At 45.7% G+C, this 23,892-nt stretch overlaps 1 protein-coding gene across 3 annotated transcripts; it reads right to left on the bottom strand.

Annotated features, from left to right (window-relative positions):
- Window positions 1-1,693: 1,693 nt before the first annotated feature.
- PRMT7 (protein arginine methyltransferase 7) lies at window positions 1,694-23,713 on the bottom strand. 3 transcript variants are annotated; one of them, XM_078868600.1, is made up of 19 exons: window positions 23,644-23,713; window positions 22,087-22,268; window positions 20,453-20,673; window positions 18,566-18,602; window positions 17,577-17,726; window positions 16,949-17,057; window positions 16,463-16,575; window positions 15,576-15,838; window positions 14,040-14,220; window positions 11,952-12,079; window positions 11,048-11,177; window positions 10,667-10,750; window positions 8,709-8,756; window positions 7,604-7,693; window positions 6,413-6,574; window positions 5,540-5,614; window positions 4,367-4,527; window positions 3,553-3,649; window positions 1,694-2,312 (listed from the first exon to the last, which is right to left on the bottom strand). In XM_078868600.1, the coding sequence occupies exons 2-19, from the start codon at window positions 22,156-22,158 to the stop codon at window positions 2,151-2,153; spliced, it is 2,283 nt and encodes a 760-aa protein (XP_078724726.1). In that variant the 5' UTR covers window positions 22,159-22,268; window positions 23,644-23,713; the 3' UTR covers window positions 1,694-2,150. The 3 variants fall into 3 exon arrangements, with proteins under 3 accessions (XP_078724726.1, XP_078724727.1, XP_078724728.1); XM_078868601.1 differs by having other exon boundaries at window positions 20,453-20,616; XM_078868602.1 differs by lacking the exons at window positions 20,453-20,673; window positions 22,087-22,268; window positions 23,644-23,713 and adding an exon at window positions 19,407-19,431.
- Window positions 23,714-23,892: the final 179 nt, after the last annotated feature.

The raw sequence follows: 23,892 nt of genomic DNA, 5'->3' as shown, positions 1-23,892 counted from the left end.
AGCAGCGAGGGGGCGAGTAATGAGGTTAACCCGGCCGTTAGGGGTACCGAGGGAGGGATCTCGGGGGCTAGCGACCCTCACATTCTCTTTTAGCCCCCCCCCCCAACACGTTCCATTCATTGGCTACCACATTCAGATAAGCCCCTCCCCCCCTAACTTGTATTTAAGAGCTTGTATCTTGGAATTTTGCCTCACTTGATACAGTAATTTTAGCTGTGACGGTCCCACCTGATGACGGAGACTTGTGTTTACTCCGAAACGTTGTGATTTATTATTTAATTTCTATTATAATTTTTTACCTACGTGACTTTACCGAAAAAAACTAAGATTATTTCAGGGGTTTTGTCATTTCCAATTGAATTATAAAACACATTCCTACGGAGGGAACTGGTAGGAACGTTGGGTTGCTCGGTCAATGGCCAGGGTCAATGGTGGCGTGGTGTATTCCGCAAATATGCCCGACTGCGAGGGCGGGTACAAGCCAGCGTGAGTAGGTTAAACGTTGAGTTTTAAAGGACACCACGGGGTGACCTCAACGTTCATCCTACAAAAGTGCCATCACAAGGAAGAAACAAATAGACCATTTGTTTCGCCCCTATTTAAACGGCTGTGCGCCATATGGACCCGAAAACTCCATTTCCCTGTGACAAGAATACGGGGTAAACCATGTGGATTGACAGCTATGATTAGATGTTTTTTGTTAAGGTTACAGCGGTTTTTTTTTGGGGGGGGGGGTTCGAATGATTGTCGAGTTTTGTTTCTTCTCGTTGTGTACCACCAACTAGCGCAGTGACGCCAAAGAACTTGTTTCACGTGACCGACGGGTGCTGTGAAACCACGACTAGCCGGATGAATATTGGCCACGGTGAACTGGACTTCCATGGTGAACTTGGACTTCCACGGTGAACTGACTTCCATGGTGAACTGGACTTCCATGGTGAACTTGGACTTTCACGTTGAACTGGACTTCCATGGTGAATTGGACTTCCATGGTGAACTGAACTGTTTTGGTGAACTGGACTTCCATGGTGAACTGAACTGCTTTGGTGAACTGGACTTCCATGGTGAACTTGGGACTTCCACGGTGAACTGGACTTCCATGGTGAACTTGGATTTCCATGGTGAACTTGGGACTTCCACGGTGAACTGGACTTCCACGGTGAACTGGAATTCCATGGTGAACTTGGACTTTTACGATGAACTGGACTTCCATGGTGAATTGGACTTCCATGGTGAACTGAACTGCTTTGGTGAACTGGACTTCCATGGTGAACTGGACTTCCATGGTAAACTGGACTTCCATTGTAAGCTGGTTAATTAGCCATGCATAATTGTCCACTGCTCATAAATTACTAGGGAAATGATGTTGGTATTGAATCTAGTCTCGTGGTAAACTAGTAGTTCTTACTGGGTGATACTCAAATGTGAAGATTTTTTTTTAAAGTGCAGCCAAATACACTCACGTGTGCCCACAAAGAAATTGGCACTACCGTTCCTGGAATTAGTGTTGCATAATAATGAAGTCGTTTGTGAGTCACTTCTCTGACATTTCATAATTTGGGTTTTGGTTATTAATAATCATGAACCTATCGTGGTCTGTAAAGGCAACTGAACGAATGTGGATTGTTCCTTCCCGAGCATCATAATGCATTGAACAGTACACACAGACACAAATATAAGTCCACCAAAGATGTCAGATGAAAAAAAATATTTTTAAGCTGGAATGTAATAAACATAAATCAACTAGATCTGGCATACACGTATCAAACTTTAAAACGACAGCAATAAAAACCACTAATAATAACTCATTTCACAAATAACGCAGGCTGCAACTTCATAGATAATTCCTGTACGAATATTGTATATTCAGTTTATTGGTGGCCCATGTATTCTTGTCTTCTCTAAAGATGGCTCTGAAGCAGACTCATTAAACGGCTACCAAATTGAGAAAGCCACCGAAACTAAAAACAAAAATACACCCCAGTGAGGGCCTTGGGGGCAAGCCAGCTTGCCATGCTAACAGCTGATCTGCATGGATTTTCATTTCCATGTCTATAAAGCCTGTGATCACACTTTCACCCGACATCATTCGTAACAGTATCCTCTGTTAATATTATCAACAGGATTCAACAAATTCATTTTTCTTTGTTTTACTCGGAGGCTTTTGCCTCCACCGCAAAGACCGTCTTGAGTTCTCCAGTATTGGGATGGAAGTGCAAGGAAAAGTTGATGGCGTCGCCCTCTTCCAGGGAACGGGGGTTGCCGAGGAAGAAGACCGCTTGCTTGGTGTTGGGGTTCCACACACACTCCCCCTGCACACACACAACAGTCGACAGCCACAGCAGTCACACAAGCTCTACTGCCATTACCACCATTATCACCATCAGAGGTGGCGAGTTGGATTGCGCATTGAGTGCTATACTGAGGCTCTAAGTTCTGCAGTTTTCTGCAACAATTCTTGTGTAAGCTTTTAAAACAAACTTCCAGGCTTTCATATGAGGTCGACAAAGATAGCAGTAGGAGTCAAGGATTCTTGATTCTGTATAGTGCTTTAAAAGTCAAACCCTCATGTGTGTGGGTTTCCCCCCCCCCCCCCAAGTTGTCCCGTTTCCTTCCACATGAAACCAATTACGTATTAATGTAAAATAAACCAACTTGAAATTAAGAAGCCTTCTCAAAAAGAATATTGAGATTTGGTGAGTCTTGTCTTTTCTGAGTAAGCAAAGTACCCGATCTCATCAAATCTCAGAAACTAAGCAGAGTTGAGCCTGGCTCTTGCTTAGATAGATGACCAAGCATGTTGTCATAGGGCTTGAGGGGTGACGTGGTGGGGAGCAGATGGCAGTGCGGCAAAAAAACCATCATTTCACTGTACTTCTACGCTCCAACGTTTATTCAACTTGCTTTTACCAACACGCACAGACCAGTGTGGCCAAATAACCCCCACTACCCACGCAGGTGTGAGGAGGCCCTCATCCAGCAGTGATCGGACACATGAAGGAAAGGCCATATTTTTCTATGACGTATGATTGATCAGCAACCTTGGTACTCATGAAAGACGATGGCAAAATTACACGAAAACGTGCAAATAAGCATGAAGAGTTGTGTGGTGGGAATTACTGCGAATGAAATTACTTGGGCACAGGCAGAACACATCACTTGAATGGAAGATGGCCAATTGATGAGACTGGTGATAGAATGGCAGCTGAAGGAGACAATTTCTCGTGAGAGGATGAACACTATGGAAGAAAGACGTGATTTACTCATGCGTAGATGTGAAATGGATTATCGCATTGTAAGACTGTTAGGGATAGGAATTACATGGGGAGGCCTCATGCACGAGTGGATGGCTGATTATTTTTTTCACAGGAGAAAATGTAACGAACATAACTAATACAACAATAAGGTGCAACATTTGTCAACTAATTCATGCAAATCGAATACAGATTCTGCTGTAGAGTTCCCGCTGCCAACTGCGATGACTGACGGAGGTAGCAGAAACCCGAGAGGTGAATTGGCATGGATCGTCGGCGCTGTCAAGCGAATATGGACCTGCTGGGAAGGTGGCTGATTCAAGCCTGTCATGATGTGGAGCTCATCGGTGAGGAGGTATTCCATCCACAGCACCACGGCATGGCACGTGCCGGACCTGAACGCACAGGCATGCCCACCGAGATAAAAGTCAACGGAACATTTATGAGAAAATATAAACGTGTATTGACAACACGTTTTTGGAAGCCTAGTTGGAATGTTTACTTGCCCATGATGACATTTATAAAGTGAGTCTGTTGTTGCATATTATTCTATTGCCTGCCTCCGTGAAGTTACGGAATTGAAGTTTCACGGCGCCACTACAACACAGGATGCGTCGTGTCAACCCGTGCCACATAGATGCAGTTTAATTAAAGATTCATAAAATCAGACATTTCCAATTTATCTACGTGCACAAATTGAGTGTTTAATAATCAATTATTTAATATTCAGTAAGCTGATGTGAAAATAATATGCAAATGTTATATTCAGGGTGATGGAGTAATAAGACTAAAAATAAGACGAAAAAATCGTACTGTCATTGAATCATGACCCAAAAACACTCCAAATAATGAATTTCCATGCAGGGTGTGAATCGTTACATACCCTAAAGTCTTGTACATTTGAATAACTCCCATTTCCAGGTCAATTCCCATTAATCCAAATCGATTTTTATCCGTAAAACCATAGAAGGAAAACGCACCCAAAGTCTCTCTCTTACAGCCGCAGACTTAACGATTACCCCGTTAACTATGGCTTAGTGGACTACGGGTGGCGGGCACAGCACTCGCACGTCCCGAGTTGTGTACGTGGCAAGAGCCAGCGCCGTTCTCACCGGCACAGAGGCAGCGAGCCAGTGGCACCGAGGGGCTCATCGGGGACGAGCTCGGTGAAGGGGAAGTGGAGCGTGGCGAGCGGCGCCGAGAGCGCGCGGCACGGGTACTCCCACAGCGCGTGCGGCTCCGCCTCGGCGCTCTCGCGGTACGACAGCGAGCGCTGCACACGGGGGGGGGGGGGGGGGGGGGGTGGGGGGCACACGCGTGTCGCAGAGGAGAATTGTGCGTACAGGTACGGTCCTCCTCGTCCATCCGCTGCTGGATGAGGGCCTCCCCACCCCCCCCCCATTGCCTGCGTCAGTCCTAATGAGGTGGTTATTTGACCATGCTGAAGCACGCCTGCTCAGTGCGTGTTGGTGAAAGTGGGAGGCGTAGAAGTCAGTGCATAGTACAGTACAACAATGGATTTTTGCTTCACTGGCATTTGCTGACAACATAGCCACGCAGCAGCCTAGAGCACATTTTTTGCACATGGTGGTCACCCATCCAAGCATTATCCAGGCTCAATCCTGCTTAACTTCTGAGATTGAATGAGATCAGACACATTGCGTGTAATTTGGTCATCGGAAAACAATGCATATCATAATATTATAGATTTCTTCCACATGTAAAACGGCATTGAAAAGTTAATTGCTCAAATATCTCAATGCGGAACATCCTGAAAATAGTCTTTAGAAACCGTGAGCCCATCCTAGACAAACAAATGGCATGAATTAGGAGCAATATTCACTCCACTGCTGGATGAAGTCCTCACCTCACCATGTCAGTCATGGAGTTTGCTTGACCATACTTCACCACTCTGGGCAGTGCAAGGTTTGGCGCATGACTGATGCGTTAACCGCACATGGGCGCCAGTCACTGATCAACTAATAAATACATAATCGCACGTACGTACGCATGTTGGACGTCTTTTGGACCGTACGTAGCCCTACCGTGCTAAACAGACGTGCGGGGAAAGAACTAAACAAAAAAAGGTGCGACTGAGCACGGTTTATCCATACACAAATAATCTAGATCTTCTTGGTTCTTTCGGTAAAGTCACATCCCTTCTACGTGACTTTACCGAAAGAACCAAGAAGATGAATCCCTGCAGTCACGAAAGCTTTAAATCGAAATTTAAATAATCTAGAATTAATTGTATGTAATTTGTGCGGTAGAAACTGCACGAGCACCTGCACCATGTGGTCCATGACGCTGACGTCAAAGCCCTCGCACTTCCCGATGGGTGCTCGGATCCTCCACAGGTCCTACAAACGCACGCACAGAGGCGGGGGGAATAACAGCGGTCTCCAGCTGAGCATGCGACCTCAATACAATAGAACGGAGCACTTCACAAAAGGGCACTCCCCACTTCACAGATTCCAGATTTGGCATCACCGACAGGCTCATTAAGGTGCGAGGTACATGGGAGAGATTTATAGCAGGTGGGTAATGGGTGGGTGAGTGGGTGAATGAGTGAATAGGTGGATAGGATGATGAGTGGGTCGCTGGGTGGATGCATAGTTTTGTGGGTTGGCGAGTGGGTAGGTATATGGGTGAATGTGTAATTGGTATAAGTGGGCAGGTAGAAGTGTGAGAGGGTAGACGGGTGGGTGAGTAGGTAGAGATGGTGTGAGTGGGTGGGTGTGTTGGTGGGTGAGGGCATTGTGGGTAGGCGAGCGTGTTGGTGGGTGGACGAGTAAGTTGGTGGGTGGGTGAGCGAGCGAGCGAACAAGTGAGTTACCAAGCATGGTTTTCTGGGTGGGCGGGAGGATACGATGGTGAGTGGATGAGCGAGCGAGTAAATGGGCGAGTTGGCAAACAGAGTTTGCTGGGTGGGCGAATTAATAAGTTGGTTGGTGGGTGAGCAAGCGAGGAATCAGGCGAGTTGGCAAGCAGAGTTTGCTGGGTGGGTGCGTGGATAAGTTGGAGGGTGGGTGGTTAAGCAAGTGAATAAATGGGTGAGTTGGCAAGCCTGGTTTGCTGAGTGTGTGGATAAGTTGTTGGGTGGGCGAGCGAGTAAGCGGGCGAGTTGGCAAGCAGTTGTTGCCGCGAGCCGCTCCCACCTGGAACTGCACGGCCATGATGAAGAGGCGCGCGGCGCTGGGCAGCACAGTCGCATCGGGCCGCAGTAGCGGCGCGAGTGCCGAGCGCGCGTACCAGAAGTAGAGGCTGTGCCACGGCAGCAAGCTCGTGGTGAAGAAGGGCTCCCCCAGCAGTACCGACACCTGGGAGGAACAACCGTTGGTCGGCCCATACACTCGGCAAACTGTATCCATTTCAAAATTAGGATGTGTGTGTGAAATGTTGAACTTTTTCGCACCGTATGTAGCCAACCAAGCTAATCAGAGGTGCGGGGGGAGGACAAAAAACTTAAAATGCTTTTGTTTTTAGTTTGAAACTCACGGACTGATGGCTGTTTGGTATTGCTTGTTACTTTAAAGGTTGTGGGGGGGGGGGTGCTATCGTTTTTAGGGAGTGCTCATACCAATCACATCAGGTAATCCAGCAGCATTTTCTTAACAAGCATGACTTTGCTGATGAGACCCAGAAGGTTGAAACCGGTTGAGAGTTTGCTTGTTTGCACAAATGCAGCTTGAGAATATTGACCTGGAAAACCGTTGGGAGTTGGGACATTTTATTTGTATGTCAAGGCACAGAATGGAGTTCTGCTTATACAGTAAAACCTTGGATTGCGAGCATAATTCGTTCCGGAAACATGTTTGTAATCCAAAGCACTCGTATATCAGTTGTGATCAAGTGACGCTCGGCAGACAAAGCGTATACACGTACTACTCGTATTGCAAGACCTCGCTCGTTTATCAAATTAATATTTATTTAAAAAAATTGCTCGTCTTGCAAAACACTCGCAGACCAAGTTACTCGCAATCCAAGGTTTTACTGTATTTGATTTTCAGGCTGAAATCGACTTAAGTGTTTGGCAAGAAAACAGATGCTGGCCTCATTTATCTTTCTCTCCCAATTTACTGAGAGAGCATGAATTACCTTTTGCGATCAGTTTGGTTCTGTAAACTTTATTCCATATAGGGATAGACCAATGAGATAACGAGTCTCCTGTCCATGCAGATGTTAACCATTTAGCATTCTTTTTAGGAATGAATCTATATAATCAATATTCAAACAACTTCCACAAGATAAAAAAAACGGACCAAATTTTAAATGGGCAACAACAACAAATAACAGCACAAAAGTAAAAATTTTATATTTTTATTGTGTACGGAATATACATTTCATACCTCCTTTCCATGGAGGTCTTGGCGAGTAACCTGCTCCGGCCTTTTATCCAAGAGATGCACTTTGCCTTCCAGCCCGTTCGCTCGTATCACCTGTAACCAAGCAGCAATGAGAGTAAGAACACACACATGAGTTTCTACAACACGTAGCAGGGCAGCCAAGCAGGATGACTTGGGATATTTCTCCCACTCCTTATAGGGCCTTCGATAAGTTGCTTTAAATTGGTTATACTAAATCGCAAGAATCCTAAGCATGGTCTGGTGGGACACTTGAGCAATTTTCAGCAACCCACAGTTCTTCATTACACCAGATGCGAAGGTATTTCTTTCTTCATCTGGTGAAGCTCATGATAAAAAAATAACAACTATAAGTTGCAGTAGCAGTGGGTGAATGAGGCAAACAAAACTGCAGGTGAGACGTAACAAACCATAAACAATATATACGAGAATCGATTGCTGATTCACATTAAGACGCTGTTGTATTTTAACAAATCATCGAATTGTTACAATTCGTGAATCTGCTATCGCAAGGGACGATGGGGACTGTTGGTTGGTGATGGGGAGGTTTTGAAGTGGCAGCCATTCGTGTGATGCAGGTGGGGGGCAGGGGCAGGGGGGCAATGTGGTTCGTTATTTATTATCGAACTGGTAAATTCTAAACATTTTGTTGAACTGAAATTTTAATCCCTTGTTTTCAAAAGCTGTATTCTCAATTTGAATTTCTCCATTTCACAAGATGTGGTCAGCAACTTCTATTTCCTGTAAAGCTAAAATATGTAGATTACGTACAGCACGTGCAAAACCACCATCAACAAAACCGCAATGAAAGCAAGATTTTGAGTCTCGGTGAGGCTATCTTGGATAAATAAATAAAATAAACTAAATCTAGAGGTCAGAGCCCCAATGCGTGCGTGTGGTTAATGCAGACTTGATTCTTCACAAAATGTATCTATTTGGCGTTGTATTGCCAGAAAGGATAAAACCTATTCTTATTTTTCATATCTCATGTTATGTTTGACAAAAAAAACATCAACCAGCCGCCATTCAGCATGTTGTGCATTCCCGAATGCCGCAGATAAAATAACGATCAGATTCAAACAACTCTTACCTTTTCGATCACATGCCGTGACAGTGAAGAGATCTCTACAGAGACCACCTACAATATAACAACACGTTTTCACAATAGGGTCAATATATGTATCTGTAACAAAGCAAAACAACCCAAATCAATCTGATCAACAAGTGCAGTCTTGCCGATATGCACCTAGCGCTACAATGCGGAACGATAACTCACAAGGCTAGTCGTCGCTGCCGTAAAGTGGGCCACATTTACTCAAGCCGCCAATGAAAATATCTCCCGTCTTACACAGCAATGTACGAATGCAACTGCGGTTTTTATTTCATGTACAGAGAGCCCCTCCAGAGGATATCTGGCCCCCTCTTCCAAATTGACGAAGAGATATTGGAAGAGGTGGGAATACAGTACCCACACTTTACCTCACAACACGCAAACTGGCAATCCACTATATTCTTGGTTCTTTCGGTAAAGTCATGTAGAAGGTAAATAATACAAATTCAATACATTTCTCATGACGTTTCGGCCACAACGCAAGCAGCCGTCCTCAGGTGAAGAAACAGATCTGTCGGAAAGACAGCTCTGAGGACGGCTGCTTGCGTTGTGGCCGAAACGTCGTGAGAATTTTATTTTATTATGTTAAAATTTTATTATTTCATTATTTCCCTTCTACGTGACTTTACCGAAAGAACCAAGAATATGAATCCCTGCTGTCACAAAAGCTTTAAATGGCAATCCACTGTTTATTATGAGAGGCACAAGCATTTGGTCAAGAGGGAATCTTTACTGAAAGCTAATAACGAGTGATAAACTAGCAAGTTATGTCAAGCCTCTACAGATCAAGAGACTACATTCATGTTGGCCGGATTAATTCTAACATATCCGCAGAGAACCTGTTGTCTGTTATTACAGCTGCAAAGCAAGGTGCCTTCGCAACGCAAAGCAGCAAGCAACACAGAGGACTACAGGATGGAAATACGTAAGTGTTGACAAGTTGGATGAATTGAGGCCGCTTATGTGAGGTTGAAAACATAAATGAAGAATATTCCAATGCAGAGGTGTGTGAACGAATAAAAAGGATAACAAATATTTGTCCAACAGTCAGGCTAATCTTCAAGTGTGAAATTGAAAGACGAAAGTGGAGGAGTCTCAATTCAAAACAATGTGATTGATAGCAAAGGGGCTGTCCATAAATAACGTCACGCGATTTTCGACGATTTTTGACCCACCCCACCCCCCTTCGTCACACGGCGTCACAAAAAGTCAGACCCCCCCTCAAATATGACGTCAGAAAGCTCTGCCCCCCCCCCCCCCCCAAAAAAAAATATGCTTTAAACTATTGTCATTGTAGTGCGTATTTAATGTGGTGCTTGACTCTGATGTTCTAGAAGAAAACATTTATTAAAAAGTCTATTTAATTAAGTATAACGTGTTGTCTATATTAATTTAAAGCTGCGCATTTTTATGTGACGTCACATTTCTCAAACCCCCCCCCCCCCTCGTCACACATCGTCACAAATGTCTGACCCCCCCGTAGGTGCGTGACGTCATTTATGGACGACCCCATAGGAGTGATCCACGGAATCCCCATTCATTGAAGCACATATTCCTGAACCTCCATTCAAATGAGTGGGAATGAAGTGAGAATTCCAAGGATCACCAATCGATGGCACGCTTTCACAATTCCCCATAGAACGACTAGAATCCCAACGATACCGCACTCCCTTAAAAATCGTTACTAGGTGGCACGGTAACCCTGCTGGAATGCCATTTCAGTGAATGTAGATTTTCTCTGTGGGAATTACTATCTTGAAAAAAAAATCACACAGGATTGAATGACAGGATTTGAATACAATTCCTCTAGGAATCGCCCAACACTAGCGATGATGGCCTACAAAGACAGAGATCCATGTAAATAGACCCCCAGTGTGGACCCTGTGTCAATCTGACGTTGTGCCAGAAGCTGGGGGCAGTGTGCAATCCCCCCTTGCCTGTTCCGCGCTGAGCTGGGCGGCCAGGAGGGGTAGCAGAGAGCCATCGCTGACACTCACGCACACGCTGTCCTGTCGCACCACCTACCAGAAGAGAGCGGAGGCAGCGAGCGAGTTAGCAGCACACGCCGCAACCAAACGCACGTACTCGGGCAGGCGCACACGCACACACACGCGCGCGCGCACGCAACAACTTTCCTGAAAAGGTCACGAGACTCGATGATGCTTTCATGCATAAAACAAACGTGATAATTCGCGCAACCGTCACTGGTGGTGGCCACAAATGGAACAGAGAACGTTGTTCAGTCTGTGTGAGTAGCTCCTATAAGAAAGTACTGGTTAGAAGCAAGCGACGCGGCATGCGGGAAAGCGCCGGCGCACCTGCCGCAGGGCTTGTAGGTAGGTGGAGGTGCGGGCGGCGTCGTTCAACTCCCTGAAGCGCTGTCGATTCCACACCATGTGAGCCAAGCACTCGCACACCGGCCGCTCAATCTTCCCTTCACTACCAGGGCTGAAGGCGCGAGCGCACGCAGGCAACACACGGTTTCCCTTGTTAGGAAAAAAAGTCGTGCATAGGAAAAGGTGAACTGTACGGATGATGGATTATGTAATGCTTTCCAGCATGTTTGTCCTTGGAAGGATTTAATTAGCAGTACGGAAGAAAGATGTGTTGCTGACAGAAACAAAAAATATTAGCACATTTTCAAAGTCATTTTTGCTGTGGTTTGCATCTCCATGTTTTTGGCAAACTCTTTGATCTATTTGGCCAAATTTCAAGATGCTATGTCCATATCAGCAACGTTTCTCTATGCTACAGGTTCGTTCATGTTTGATCACCTTCATAAGGAATGATAGTGTGCCGCACCCCCCTTACCGGATGGAAACCACCTCATGGCATGAACGTTTTCAACCTTAGTTGGAAAGTGTTAATAAAAATGTCTGACACTAGGTGCACGTATGAATGGAACAGTGACATGAATAATAAAAACTGGACTTATTAGATGGCTTGAGGTATGGATTATAGAAACTGGAATAACTGGGAATATTTCGCCCATTAGCTGGGGGCATATGCAGACACGGTCCACCCCATCATGTTTTCTAGTTTCCAAGGCATATTCTGCACCCTGAAAACACATTTTCTAGAAAACCATAAATATGGAAATGCTGACTTCATTGTGGCAAGGCAGCAGTTTATTTATTCGGTGATGGTGGTCACAATGAGATTCAATCACATTCACAAATAAGATGTGTAACTGCACGTCTGCCGTCCACCCGGAACCCCCACCTGTGCTTGTCCAGGCGGTACCACACGGCGTAGTCGTCGTGGCAGGCCGACAGGTGAAGGGCTTCGCCCGCCTGGACTGGCACCGCTTCTGGTAGGAAGTAAACGCACTGCATCCAGTGGTCCCTCCACTGCACCACAGCGATGTGGGTACACGCACACACGCACACGCGCACACGCGCACACGCGCACACACGCACACACGCACACGCGCGCCAATCAGTACGCTGGAGGCGGGGGAGTGGGCCCAGTGCAGGTAGGAATGTAACGCAGCACTGATTGAACAATTGAGAACCGGTGTAATTGCAATAATTTTGTGATACTGCATTGGCAGTGGTGCATCAGTACAAGTAAAAAAACTCAACAATTCCCAAAAAATACATATATAAGCAGTGTTTCAGGCAATGCCCCTTCTTCATAGCAAAGAGATAGAGAGGCCATAGAGAGCCCTGATAGAAATTTCCATTTTATTAATGTTTCCAGATGAACAATTGAAAATGGTAAATAAACAGGGAACCCATTCATAGATATTAAACAACAGATAACACCCTGGGGTTTAATCACAAGTGGCTGAAACCCGGATGCCAACTTAGGATTCTAGTGGTGGCACCCCAGTCATGTAAGTATGTTCAACTTCTTTCGCACGGTACGTCGCCAACCGTGCTAATTCGAGGTGCGTATGGTATTGTCACGGTATTGCCCCTCCAGACCCATCCCTCGAGTCAAAGTACCAGAATGAATCCTGATGACCGTGTTACCCCCGAGGACAATACGTGAATGGAATGTTGCCAGTAACACACAACGATTTACACACTTTCTATGCCCACGTAGAATTCAGGATAATGGAACAAAACAACGGACCATACACACTTGTCAGACGGTGCGAACATGACGCAAGACGGTGCGAACAAGACACAGCGTGAAAATAAGCCGCACATTTTTTTAACTGTGCGTACCGGGTACAAACACGACAGACCCAACGTACGCAATGGACAAAACAAATGAGGCACGATCACGTCATGAATCAGACAGACAAAACAAACACGAAGATAGCACAAACACATGAAAAATAACTTCTAATTGAATGGTAAAACCACAACACTTCATCAAATTACTTGTTCGAGCGTTCTGTACCAGGACATGTAGTCACTCTCCATTAACAACGTTTTATTTCTAAGTTGGTCAACCCTTTGGCGAGACCTTGTTCACAAAGGGGGTGCGCGCATACGAAAGCTCGGGAAAGGCCACCACACACTCAATGTTAAACAAACATGACGCAAATAGCAAACACTCATTAATTGTCTGAAAACCTCTTGATATGTGTGTTAAACTTATTTCGCACCGTACGTAGCCAACCACTACCATCGAAGGTGCGGGTGAAGGACAACAAACTAAACACAAAAAGCAGTTATAAATAAATGAGTTTTCAATCTAGGTGATTTAAAAGTGCATAGCTCCAGTGGCTTCCTAATATCGGAAGGAAGAGCGTTCCAGACAGCCGCAGAAGCGCATCTGAAAGCGCGCGATGCAGTGGCCGTCTTTGTTCGATGGCGAGCCAAAAGCTGCCGCGAGGATGACTGGAGTTCACGTGATGGTTTATGCTCCTATATAGGGGACCGCATTGGCTCACCGCCTAGCTACTGCCTGTGGTGCCTCTTCACGCCTCCAAGTGGTTCTCTCTCCTAGAGATTAGTGAGCGACTACTGCGGGCGGCGGCGGTGGTGCGTTACAAGTTGAAAGCTATTAAACGCTAACGTGAGTAACGATACGATCCGCCTTTGTTCATCGTGCATTCTGGTCTGGATCTCACTCCGCTGTGTATAAGAGGGAAGGCTGTGATGCCCATCACTTAATTATATCAAATTTCGATTTAAAGCTTTCGTGACTGCAGGGATTCATCTTCTTGGTTCTTTCGGTAAAGTCACGTATTTTTATTATTTTATTATTTCCATTCTACGTGACTTTACCGAAAGAACCAAGAAGATAATTATATCAATTTAATCATTTAAAAAGGGCCCAGCCTCACCCTGCAGCCCCCCACCCCCCTCACCAACCACGACGCTACGGGTGGCACGTCGCAGCATTCATTACTTGCAGGGTGTCGGGGGTCGGATGGGCCCAGCGGGGAGCCATGGTGCACACGATGCTCCCCTCGGGGTCCATGTGCAGGTCCCACCAGGAGAAGACGCACTGGCCCAGCCCCGAGCACGCGGCCACCTGTTGCTGCGTGTGTTGTGCCGCTGCACTGCTCACCGGCTTGCTGAAGTCCAGGCTGCGAACGCGTGAGCACATGCACAGAGACAAAAATGCCCCCGTATAGCCTTAACAGACACATGAACAGAGTGACAAACATGATGCCTTGTATAAAGGTGTCAGTTTTTGTACCAGTTGAAAGGGTAAAAACCTATCACTATATTTTGCCACTGGTAAAGGAGGTCTCAAAGTGTAAATGCTTACCCCGAGCTCTCAATACTTTGATAGTGCACTGTTTTTGAGTTGTACGCTTTTGGCATCATCTGGTCCAACACCAATGGAGACTAGGCTCTAAGAAAAGCTGTCTTGGGTGTGGACCAATCAACTTCAAGGACAGTGCATATCATTATCAGAGTTGTTTCTTTTTGTTTGCATTTTGACTGCTTGTGTTGTGGTTATTGCAAACATGATGCCTTGTATAAAGGTGTCAGTTTTTGTACCAGTTGAAAGGGTAAAAACCTATCACTAGTGACAGTTGTGGACACATACACATAACGCAAAAGTGAGCACGCACACACACGCACGCAAAAGATAAAGAATCCATGTCAAGCAAGTGCTGGTAGCCAGCCTTCTGACCGCCTTAGTCTCCCAGCGATCATGTTTACACAACACAGCACACATTCATTCAAGGCCGAGTTGACCAAGGCGAAGCCCACAACAATTCGGAAATCACTCGCCACTGATGCCAGCCTTGGCCGGAGAATCCCGAGTCCATAGTGAAATGTGCGAACCACTAGACAAAACATACTCCCTGTAGCCTTCAACAAGACTGTTGGGGCAAGTGCTGTTAGCAAGCACTCTTTAAGACCACACGCATACACAAAGACGCACAGTTATACACCAATACAAAGGCACATATACGTGCAAATGCACACAAACACAAACATTATTCACCGTGGGTCACACGACACCACAACCATCATGCACTGTTAAATGGCGATCACAGCACGACAAGGTCACAATGAGTTGACTCAACACACTGAGACAACACAACCTCATGCCACGGTGACGAGATGTTAACTCCCTCGCCTGGTATGCAGGAGGTCGTGTATTCGATCCTGACCTGAACGCCTATATAATTGGAGTTTGCATGTTCTCCCCGTGGTCGTGTGGATTTTTCTCCCGGTCCTCCGCTTTTTCCCTCCACATTTAGACTCGGCATGTCTTTAGGAGTATTTGGCTGCTATAAATGTCCACGCGATAAGCCACTTTGTTGAGCTATCATTTGTGGCCAGGTCGCTTCTGAAAAAAAGAGCTACACAGCTCAGTGGGCCTTTATAATTTAACTCAGCCACAGCAGCCTCACCCAGGCCCCTGGCTTCACATCTCATCGAACCAAACCACAGCGGCGAGGCCCGTGATGCGAGGCCTCACCTGAACATGCGAGTCACGGCAGCGAGCGGCGTGAACTCATCGCGCGACAGCTGGCTCAGCTGAACGTCGTAGACGGACGGAGCGCCGCCACAGCGCACCACGTCCTCGGGTGGGCGCAGCGTTGGAGCGGACGCATCGCCGCCATCGCCAGGACCGCCCGTCACGGAGCTGTCGGGGAGCAGCTTGTGGCAAGCCCACATAGCGGGGCACTCCACCAGCTGTGCGTACACGTTGGCGCTGTGCGGCACGGCCTCACAGCCGCTCTGTTGGTTCGCATTCCACACACGCAGGCACGCGCGCGCGCACACACACACACATGGGCAAGCAGTTAGGAGTATAACAGGTGTAAGGCCATTGTGACAGTAATGCCCAGTTTCGATGAACCACAGATCTTGAGTTTGTACGTAAATTCCCACCCCCTGCCTCCCTCCAACTCCCCCGATCCCTTCCTCTGCCCCCCCCCCCTATTCCCCCATTGCAGCCCATTTTGATATTTTTGGAAAAATCGAGTTCGCCACCAATTCGTGCAGGAACTGAAATTCTCAAGGATGACTTCACTTCTTGGGTTGACCAATGCAGTGGCCCTCTCCATTGGTCAAGCAGAGACATCCGGGCCTAGCAGGAGTATAAATCATCTGCAAGAGATCTGCCCAATTCACCTGCTAATTCATGTAACTCGGGAAGGTCAAGGAAATTCTACTTTACTTTTGAAACCAACTCGTCCATCAACCAAAGTCGTCCGTGAAACCAAGGCGCAAGTCTCTTTGGCAAGCGATGGCGACACAGCCTGCTGGGCTGTAAAGCGAAAACGGCAAAGCGACGCAATATGCGTGGGCCGTGAACGTGACCGACCGCGGTCGCGAAATGGTCGTTCGTAGGCCCCTCACCTCCACCAGATGCTGGTGCGCATGCTGGTAGCTGGGCAGCGCACCCTCGCCTATCAGCTCCGTGTCAAACAGCTCGGTCACCAAGATGTTGGCGCGCTCCTCCATGTCTCCACCTGCAATGGAAGTACGCCGCCACACGGCAGTATTGGCCGAGTCACCCGCCGAATGGGATCGGAGCAAACAATCTTTTGATTATGAGCCAAGCACCACCCAAGTAGATTTGTGAAAAAAAATACCGTGAAGTTCACCGTGTCTTATGAGACCTCCGATTAGCACGGTTGGCTACGTACATTGCAAAAGAAGTTCAACATACAGACTGAGTAACGAGTGAACTGTATAGAGAACACACATCCCCGAGTAATATGTGTACACACAACTATAATTTTTATGGACGAAAGTGTCTAATGCGAGTGCAGGTAAACGGCTGAGTGGTGGGTGTACCAGGGTCAAGTTAACTGCGCACGTTAACAGGCACCACTCTCGTACCGGCTCCAACGGTTACAGACGTGGAATGCTTGTTTATCACTTTTATTTTGTCCTTGAAGCCATTCTTTTCCACGATTTTCACAGCCGCTTCAGCCATTGGCTTAAAGACCTGCGAAACCACACCCACCAGAATAAAACAATACATCTGAATAACAGCACGTGGCAAATTATCAACTAGCGATCAGTTGATTTTTTTTTTAAACACGAAAATAATTACGATTCTAGCACTTCCTTTTGACGAACAGTGAAGATAAGCAGAATACAATGCTCACTTATAGAGTGTCGGGACACACGTTAACCTTATTCCATGAGGGTTGAATGTCCGTTATGATATGTAGAGTTCACCATGGTAGCTTTAAAACATGTTAAAAGGCTACCACAGTATGTTTTCTTGAGTATACTCCTTTTGTAAGAAAAAAAATAACACATCCAATTACGGTTTTCTGGATTGCGCTGCATGATGTCCTCCATGTGCCCACAGTAGGGCGTGGCAAAAGATTGAGAGAGGAGATGCACAAAATGCAGTGCAACCCAGAAAACCGCTTGGATTACAAGCGAATGCAAACTACCTATGTGTTAAATTGGTTCGTGGGCTTGTGGTGGTGGTGGTGGTTAGGTTGGCGGACACCTCGATGGCGTAGCAGCGGTCAGCCCCAGCAGTGACGGCCATCATGGACAGCAGACCGGTGCCCGTGCCGATGTCGAGCACGACGGCACGCTGCCCGCGATCTCGAACACGCCGCACGGCCGCTCGGATGCCCGCGTAGTACTTCTCGTTCTGAGACGCGAGGACAACAGAGACCCAACTTTACAGGCTGCCCGAGCGGTGTTCACTTGAAAGTGAGTCAGAGGGCCTCCTTGCTCAAATGAGCAATGGACTGGCACTCATTTCCGTAGGTGGCTCTAAGCCAGCTGTGGAAATTGCACATTCCCACGGCGGTGACCAGTCAATCCGTAAAGCAATCACTGCCGACTTCCTTGCAAAGTGGTGCATACTTTTTGACGCTGATTAGGTGATGGACTGTTTGCAACATATACATTTGAACTCACAACCTTCAGATTGTGAGTCAAGTGCTCTAGCAACTATGGCACCTGCCCAAACAAAGTGCTAACAGCGAGCTACTCTTAAGACCAGTACAGGCCTACACTCTAGGTTTGCATAAACAGATATGCACACGAGCACACACTACTTAAGAGAATATACTGGTCATTATCAAGCCTTCATCAAGTCAACATGGTCTTGTTTGCACACGCAAAACATACAAAATTCCATTATGTGGTCTACTTTAGCGATTGAAACAGTAGCTGCAAGGGAGTACCTATTAAGGTCAAGAAAGCCTATGAGATCGTGGTGTGGCCAAGACCAAGCCATCCTAGTTAATCAGTCTTCTGTTGGTAGGCTGCATGTAGATGCATCACAATTCTTTACATATTAAGAAAAAATAAAATAATAATAAATGTATTGTTTTATTTTTATTATTTTCTTTTTTCCCTTCTACGTGACTTCACCGAAAGAACCAAGAACATGAATCCCTGCAGTCACGAAAGCTTTAAATCGAAAAAATTCTTTACATATTATAAATGGAGCTGTTTTTAAACACTTACAAATTTACTTACCCTGTCTTTGTCATGCAGCATATCTGCATAAGAAGACCTGGTAAAAAAAAAGTACAGCAATTGTCAAAGGTGATGTGTTTAATGTTAAAATTTTGCCTGTTATAATCACAATTTTACAGGCATGCTGTCCTAATGTTAAAATACCCGTACAAATGCACATGTTAAAGATACCACTCGTCCCACTGGACTAATCTTCTCATTTAAGTATTGTACTGTATATAATTTGTGAATCTGACAAGATTGGAAAAAGATAATGAGGGAAGCAGAGATATGTACCATCACAGGCGCTTCCAGTAAAACATTTAGCAACCAACAGTAAAACTCCATAGTACAGTAGAACCTCGGAGATCGAACGCACCAGAACTCGAACAAATCGGTGTTCGAACGATATTTCCGGAAAAAAATTGCCCCGGAAACCAAACGAAATTCGGAGGTCGAACGGGCAAACGCGTATGGCCAGCGTGCATGACGCTTGCCCAGACAAAGGTTTTACCGTATGAGAGGCTCAGTTAACGTGTAGCTCTTACCCAGTGCAGACCCGCAAAACATCGTTCCTTAACTTTTTCGTTAGTTTCCTTTATTTTAGTGTTTTTTGGTGTTTATCCATACACAATGTCTCCTAAGAAGGTTAGTGGTAGTGATGATTTTATGCATGTAATTACTGTAAACTTCGTGTAAAAATGCTTTATAATGAGAGATTTCTTGTGTCTGGAACCAATTAATGTTATTTACATTAATTCTTATGGGGAAAATAAATTCGGTGTTAGAACAAATCGGTGTTCGAATTGACCTTCTGGAACGAATTAAGTTCGATCTCCGGGGTACCACTGTACAGCTATACCTTGACTTTCGTCCACTTGACTTTCGTCGCTTCGCTCTTTCGGCCGTTTTCAACTATCACCACATTTAAAATTTCGTCCACGCGCTTTCCTCTTTCGCCCAATTTCATCCCAAACCTTCCACGACGTTCGCGTCACGCGCCATCTTTTTCGTTCAATCTATGAATAGAAGTCGTTCAGTGAGCATCTCTTATATTTGTGTTTATTTATATATTATTAATACTGTACTCATCACCAATATAGTCATCGTCCACTTACGCAAGAATACAAATATTTGAAGGTATAATTTAGCTTATTTAGTTAGGTTTATTTATTTAGTTTTGAGTATTTATTCTTATTATTTTTCTTTTATTTCTGTTTATTTAGGTTATGCATGCATGCGTTACATAGTTACTGTAGTTATTTGCAATACGGTTTTTATATTTACTGTAGTAATTTGCATGTACGTTTTTCGCCGGCCAAAATACATTTGCAAGCTAAACAAAGGCTCTGCTTTGACATTCGTCCAATTTTGACATTCGTCCATGCTCTGGTCCCTAACCAGACAAAAGTGCAAAGTATTCCTGTACTGATGAAAATAAAACATCAGATTTCAGCTTTAGGTTCAATAGTGTTGATGACAGTAGCTGGCACAAATACACAAACTTTACATGACCAATATGTCCTTCCAGCTAATGTGCTTTTTCGCGGCCAAATGCCGCCATAACTTGCTTAATTGCGCCAGAAAGGTTGCCACACATGACCCATTACATTGGGCTTTAAGCATAATTAATTTGTCTAAATCCAAATTATATGTGCATCATATTCTTAGGTTTTTTCGGTAAAGTCACGTAGGTAAAAAATTAAACCCCGGTGGTTGCTCGCATATATTATATTATTTTTATTTTACTTGTATTAATTTTAATTTTTTACCTACGTGACTTTACCGAAAATACCTAAGAATATGAATCCTTGCAGTCACGAAAGCTTCAAATCTAGAATATATGTGTATCACATGATCGTATTGCTAGTGTCACCGGCATCGATCGTGCACGCGTGCAACTCGAACCGCGCAATCTCCTGGTGGAAGTCATAGTCTTCGCCCTCCTGCTGCCACTCCATGGCACCCGTGGTCGGGTTGGCTCTGCCGCAGAACGTCTTCATTGTCCTCCTGCCCGGGGCAGGTGCAGCGACGGAGGATGTGCCGCAGGATGAGGATGTGAAGAGCAGCGTCTGTGCGGATCGCATGGACGAGGACAGCCGCTGCACTGCTCCGGCACCGCTGAGATTCTGGGTTCAAATGCGGGCAACCACCGGGGTTTAAACCGGGTTCACATTTGAGGCAAGTCAATTGTACGTATGTACGTATGTTGAACTTCTTTCGCGCCATACGTTGCCAACCGTGCTAATCGGAGGTGCTAATCAATTGTCTCAATGCCTGGCGTTAATTACAGATGCCATGCGTAATTAACTGCAATCAGAATGAGATTGTCATTTCAGATAATACAGTCGTAGGTCTGGTTATTATTATTCTCATTATAATTGACCCCAGGTCCGCTAGTCTCAGTCAAGTTGGCAGTCTCAACGATTACCCTTGAAACTCATGCATGGTATTCCCAATGTTGAGTGTCTTACGGCCGTGCAATGAATTTATCACGTTTTCTGTTTACGTGAAAATAAATACACTCTGCCCTACACAGTATATTGGTACGCATTGGCAGCCGTCGATGGTCAGCTCCAAAATGTCTTTACTTGCTGCATTTTTATGATAAAACAGTGGTAAACTGATACATATCCGAGGTTGTTATTATTTAATTTACTGTGGGGGTGTTCACTAAGTGGTGGACATCATTAGTCTCGTGCTGGTACGCAAACTCGTTTAGTAACCCCACCCTCGCTCCCCTCCAAAAGTTGACTCGCCTACTTCACATTTAAATATTTGTGCATTCATTTATTGGGTTTCTGCCTCATTCCTTGGGGTTTCGCAAAGGTGTTTCAGTCAGGGTCTCACTAATTTGAAACCCTCTGTGGTTGACATGTATACCAGCAATTTGGCATAGTTTCCGCTTTGAGGGCTAAATGGCGTTCATTTAAATTTTCATGCGACAACCACTTCTTCAGCAGGGCATATGCGAAGTCACAGCTCCCCTTGGATGGATAATAAGCAATTCAAGAAATCTCAAAGAGAGACCAATAGAAAACAGAAAGGAGATGTACATTGTTTTAGAATACTGCATATTCTTACTGTACACGTCCTCTAGTTACGTGATATCTCGTTCACGAGACAATTTTCTACAATTGGGCGTTGTGTTGCTTTGGGCGTGAGCTCCGAATGTGGATTTCTTTGTCATGACAACAACATGGCCACAAAAAGCGCGGCCGTAATATAACTGGGAAACATACAGCTCCTGTAACACAGAGGATGCATACAAGCGACCCGCGCTGCGAATCGCGGCACGAGCCAACACAATGGGCACACGCGCCGACCAAAATCTATTGCAGGGTACGAGCAAAAAAAGGACTGCAGCAAATGCACGCAAGGAGGGCAATGTTACGGTAAAGCATGGGCACACTGAACGAGAACGAATGTTTCGCATGTATCGACGTTTGACCGTGCAGTTCAGGCTTGATTCTGCACGGACAGCCGAACGTCAGCGGGTCATCACAGCGACAGTGCAGTTACAGCAGGAGCGCGTGCGGCACCTGACAGGAGGAGGAGGGCAGCGGCTGCACGGTGGCGAGAAGCGAGGGCAGCAGACGAGCGGGCAGCCTCATGTCACACTGCGGCAGCGCGCGGGCCACGTGGCTCCCCTGGGCGCCGCCATGACGCCAGCTGATGCGTGACCCTTGACCCCCCGACGTCGGCTGTGCCTGACCCCCCCTCCCTGTTGATGCAGATGAACGCGATTTGGCATTCCACGCGTGAACTCTTGTTTGCGATTATTCATATTGTACTTCTGCACCGTTGCTGTTGAGCGTGCATAGTTATGTTTGGTTAATTATGTTGATATATTTCAAACGATGTTCATAATCATATGCAGTACCGTTACAAAATTTAACAGGCTTACGTTATGGATTATTGAATAGTGTTTCGTGTTTATGGAGTTTATTTGTTAGGGTTATTAATAATGCATACTACTTTTATTGATGTAACACCTTAATTAATTGCCATATTTCAGAACCGGATAGAAATATAAATGTATCTAATGACGTGATTGCAATAAGCGCTACATATTTAAGGGAATTATTTTCAACGTTCAAAACGTCAGAGTAAATGCCGTGCAATTCGGAGCATAAATATTTTGTTTGAAAATAAAATGCAAATAACTCATTTATGATGTACAACACGGCTTTATTTTTTTAACGCATTCGCCGTTAAATATCGAAACGCTGCAATTTTTTCTAATTGCAATTTTTTTTTAACGCATTCGTTGTGGAGACGCCACCATAACATTTTTCGCTGCGACAATTTTGTAACAAAAATGTGTGTGTAAATAGCATCGCCCTTCTGTGTGTGCGTGTATAATCTCGCTAACTGTAAAATAATAAAAAATAAATATATTTGGCATTATAGCTGACCACGTAGACGTAATAAAGGTTAACGTTGGGGTGAGATCGCCTAAATAAAAATGAGTCGTTAACCCCAATACCTGGACACAGCCAATTTAGCAAGGCTTGTCACGGAAACAAAACGTGTGCCAATTAGTTACTGCTTACAATTATAGCATTATAAATGCACAGCTGTCAACCCATACGGTTTAGCCGTATTCTTGTAACGGGGAAATTGAGTTTTCAGGTCCATACGACGTACGGCGGTTTCAATATGGGCAACAAAAAGTCTCTTTCTCCCTTGTGATGGGACTTTGTAGGACGAACATTGGGATTAAGAAGGACACGTGGTGACCAATAAGATCTGAATTGCTCTTTAATAAGATGGGGCACTGATAAGGGGTTGACAGGTATGTAGTGGTGAATGTCTGCGTTTGTGTTTCTCCTTTGTGATGGGACTTTGTCGGATGAACGTTGGGATTTATAAGGACACGGGATGACCAATAAGATTTCAATTGCCAACCTCCCTGTCTGCACCGTCCACGTTGCACTTGACGTGAGCACGCGCGCGGCGTGACACTCGCACCGCCATGTTACTACGGGAGAACCCCACGGCTCGCAATGCCAAACAAGCGCCCTTAAACACAAATTATTCCCCTTCCACCGCCGTGTAGCCTGCAACAGACTGGACAAGTCGCTGTTAGCGCGCACCTAGGTGGATCAACAACAATCAGCACGCGCGGCCGCCTTGTCTCCCCCGGCGTCGATATTCACACACTTGAGGCCGGCGGCCCAGAACCGGTGCAAATAATCGTCGCTGGTGTTGGTGCACCGTGAAAATCATGAACCTCGGGGGGGGGAGTTGTGGGGTGTTGTTCGTAGCTCAGTGCGCTAACTGCAGCACCACCGCTCCCCCTTCCCACCCGCTTTCCCTTACCAATATGGCCGCCGGCGAGCCGC

The sequence above is a fragment of the Lampetra fluviatilis genome, chromosome 26 (genome assembly GCF_964198595.1).
Source record: "Lampetra fluviatilis chromosome 26, kcLamFluv1.1, whole genome shotgun sequence".
NCBI lineage: Eukaryota > Metazoa > Chordata > Hyperoartia > Petromyzontiformes > Petromyzontidae > Lampetra > Lampetra fluviatilis.
The sequence above is the reverse complement of the archived record's forward strand: the minus strand, read 5'-3'. Positions and strand labels throughout refer to the sequence as shown.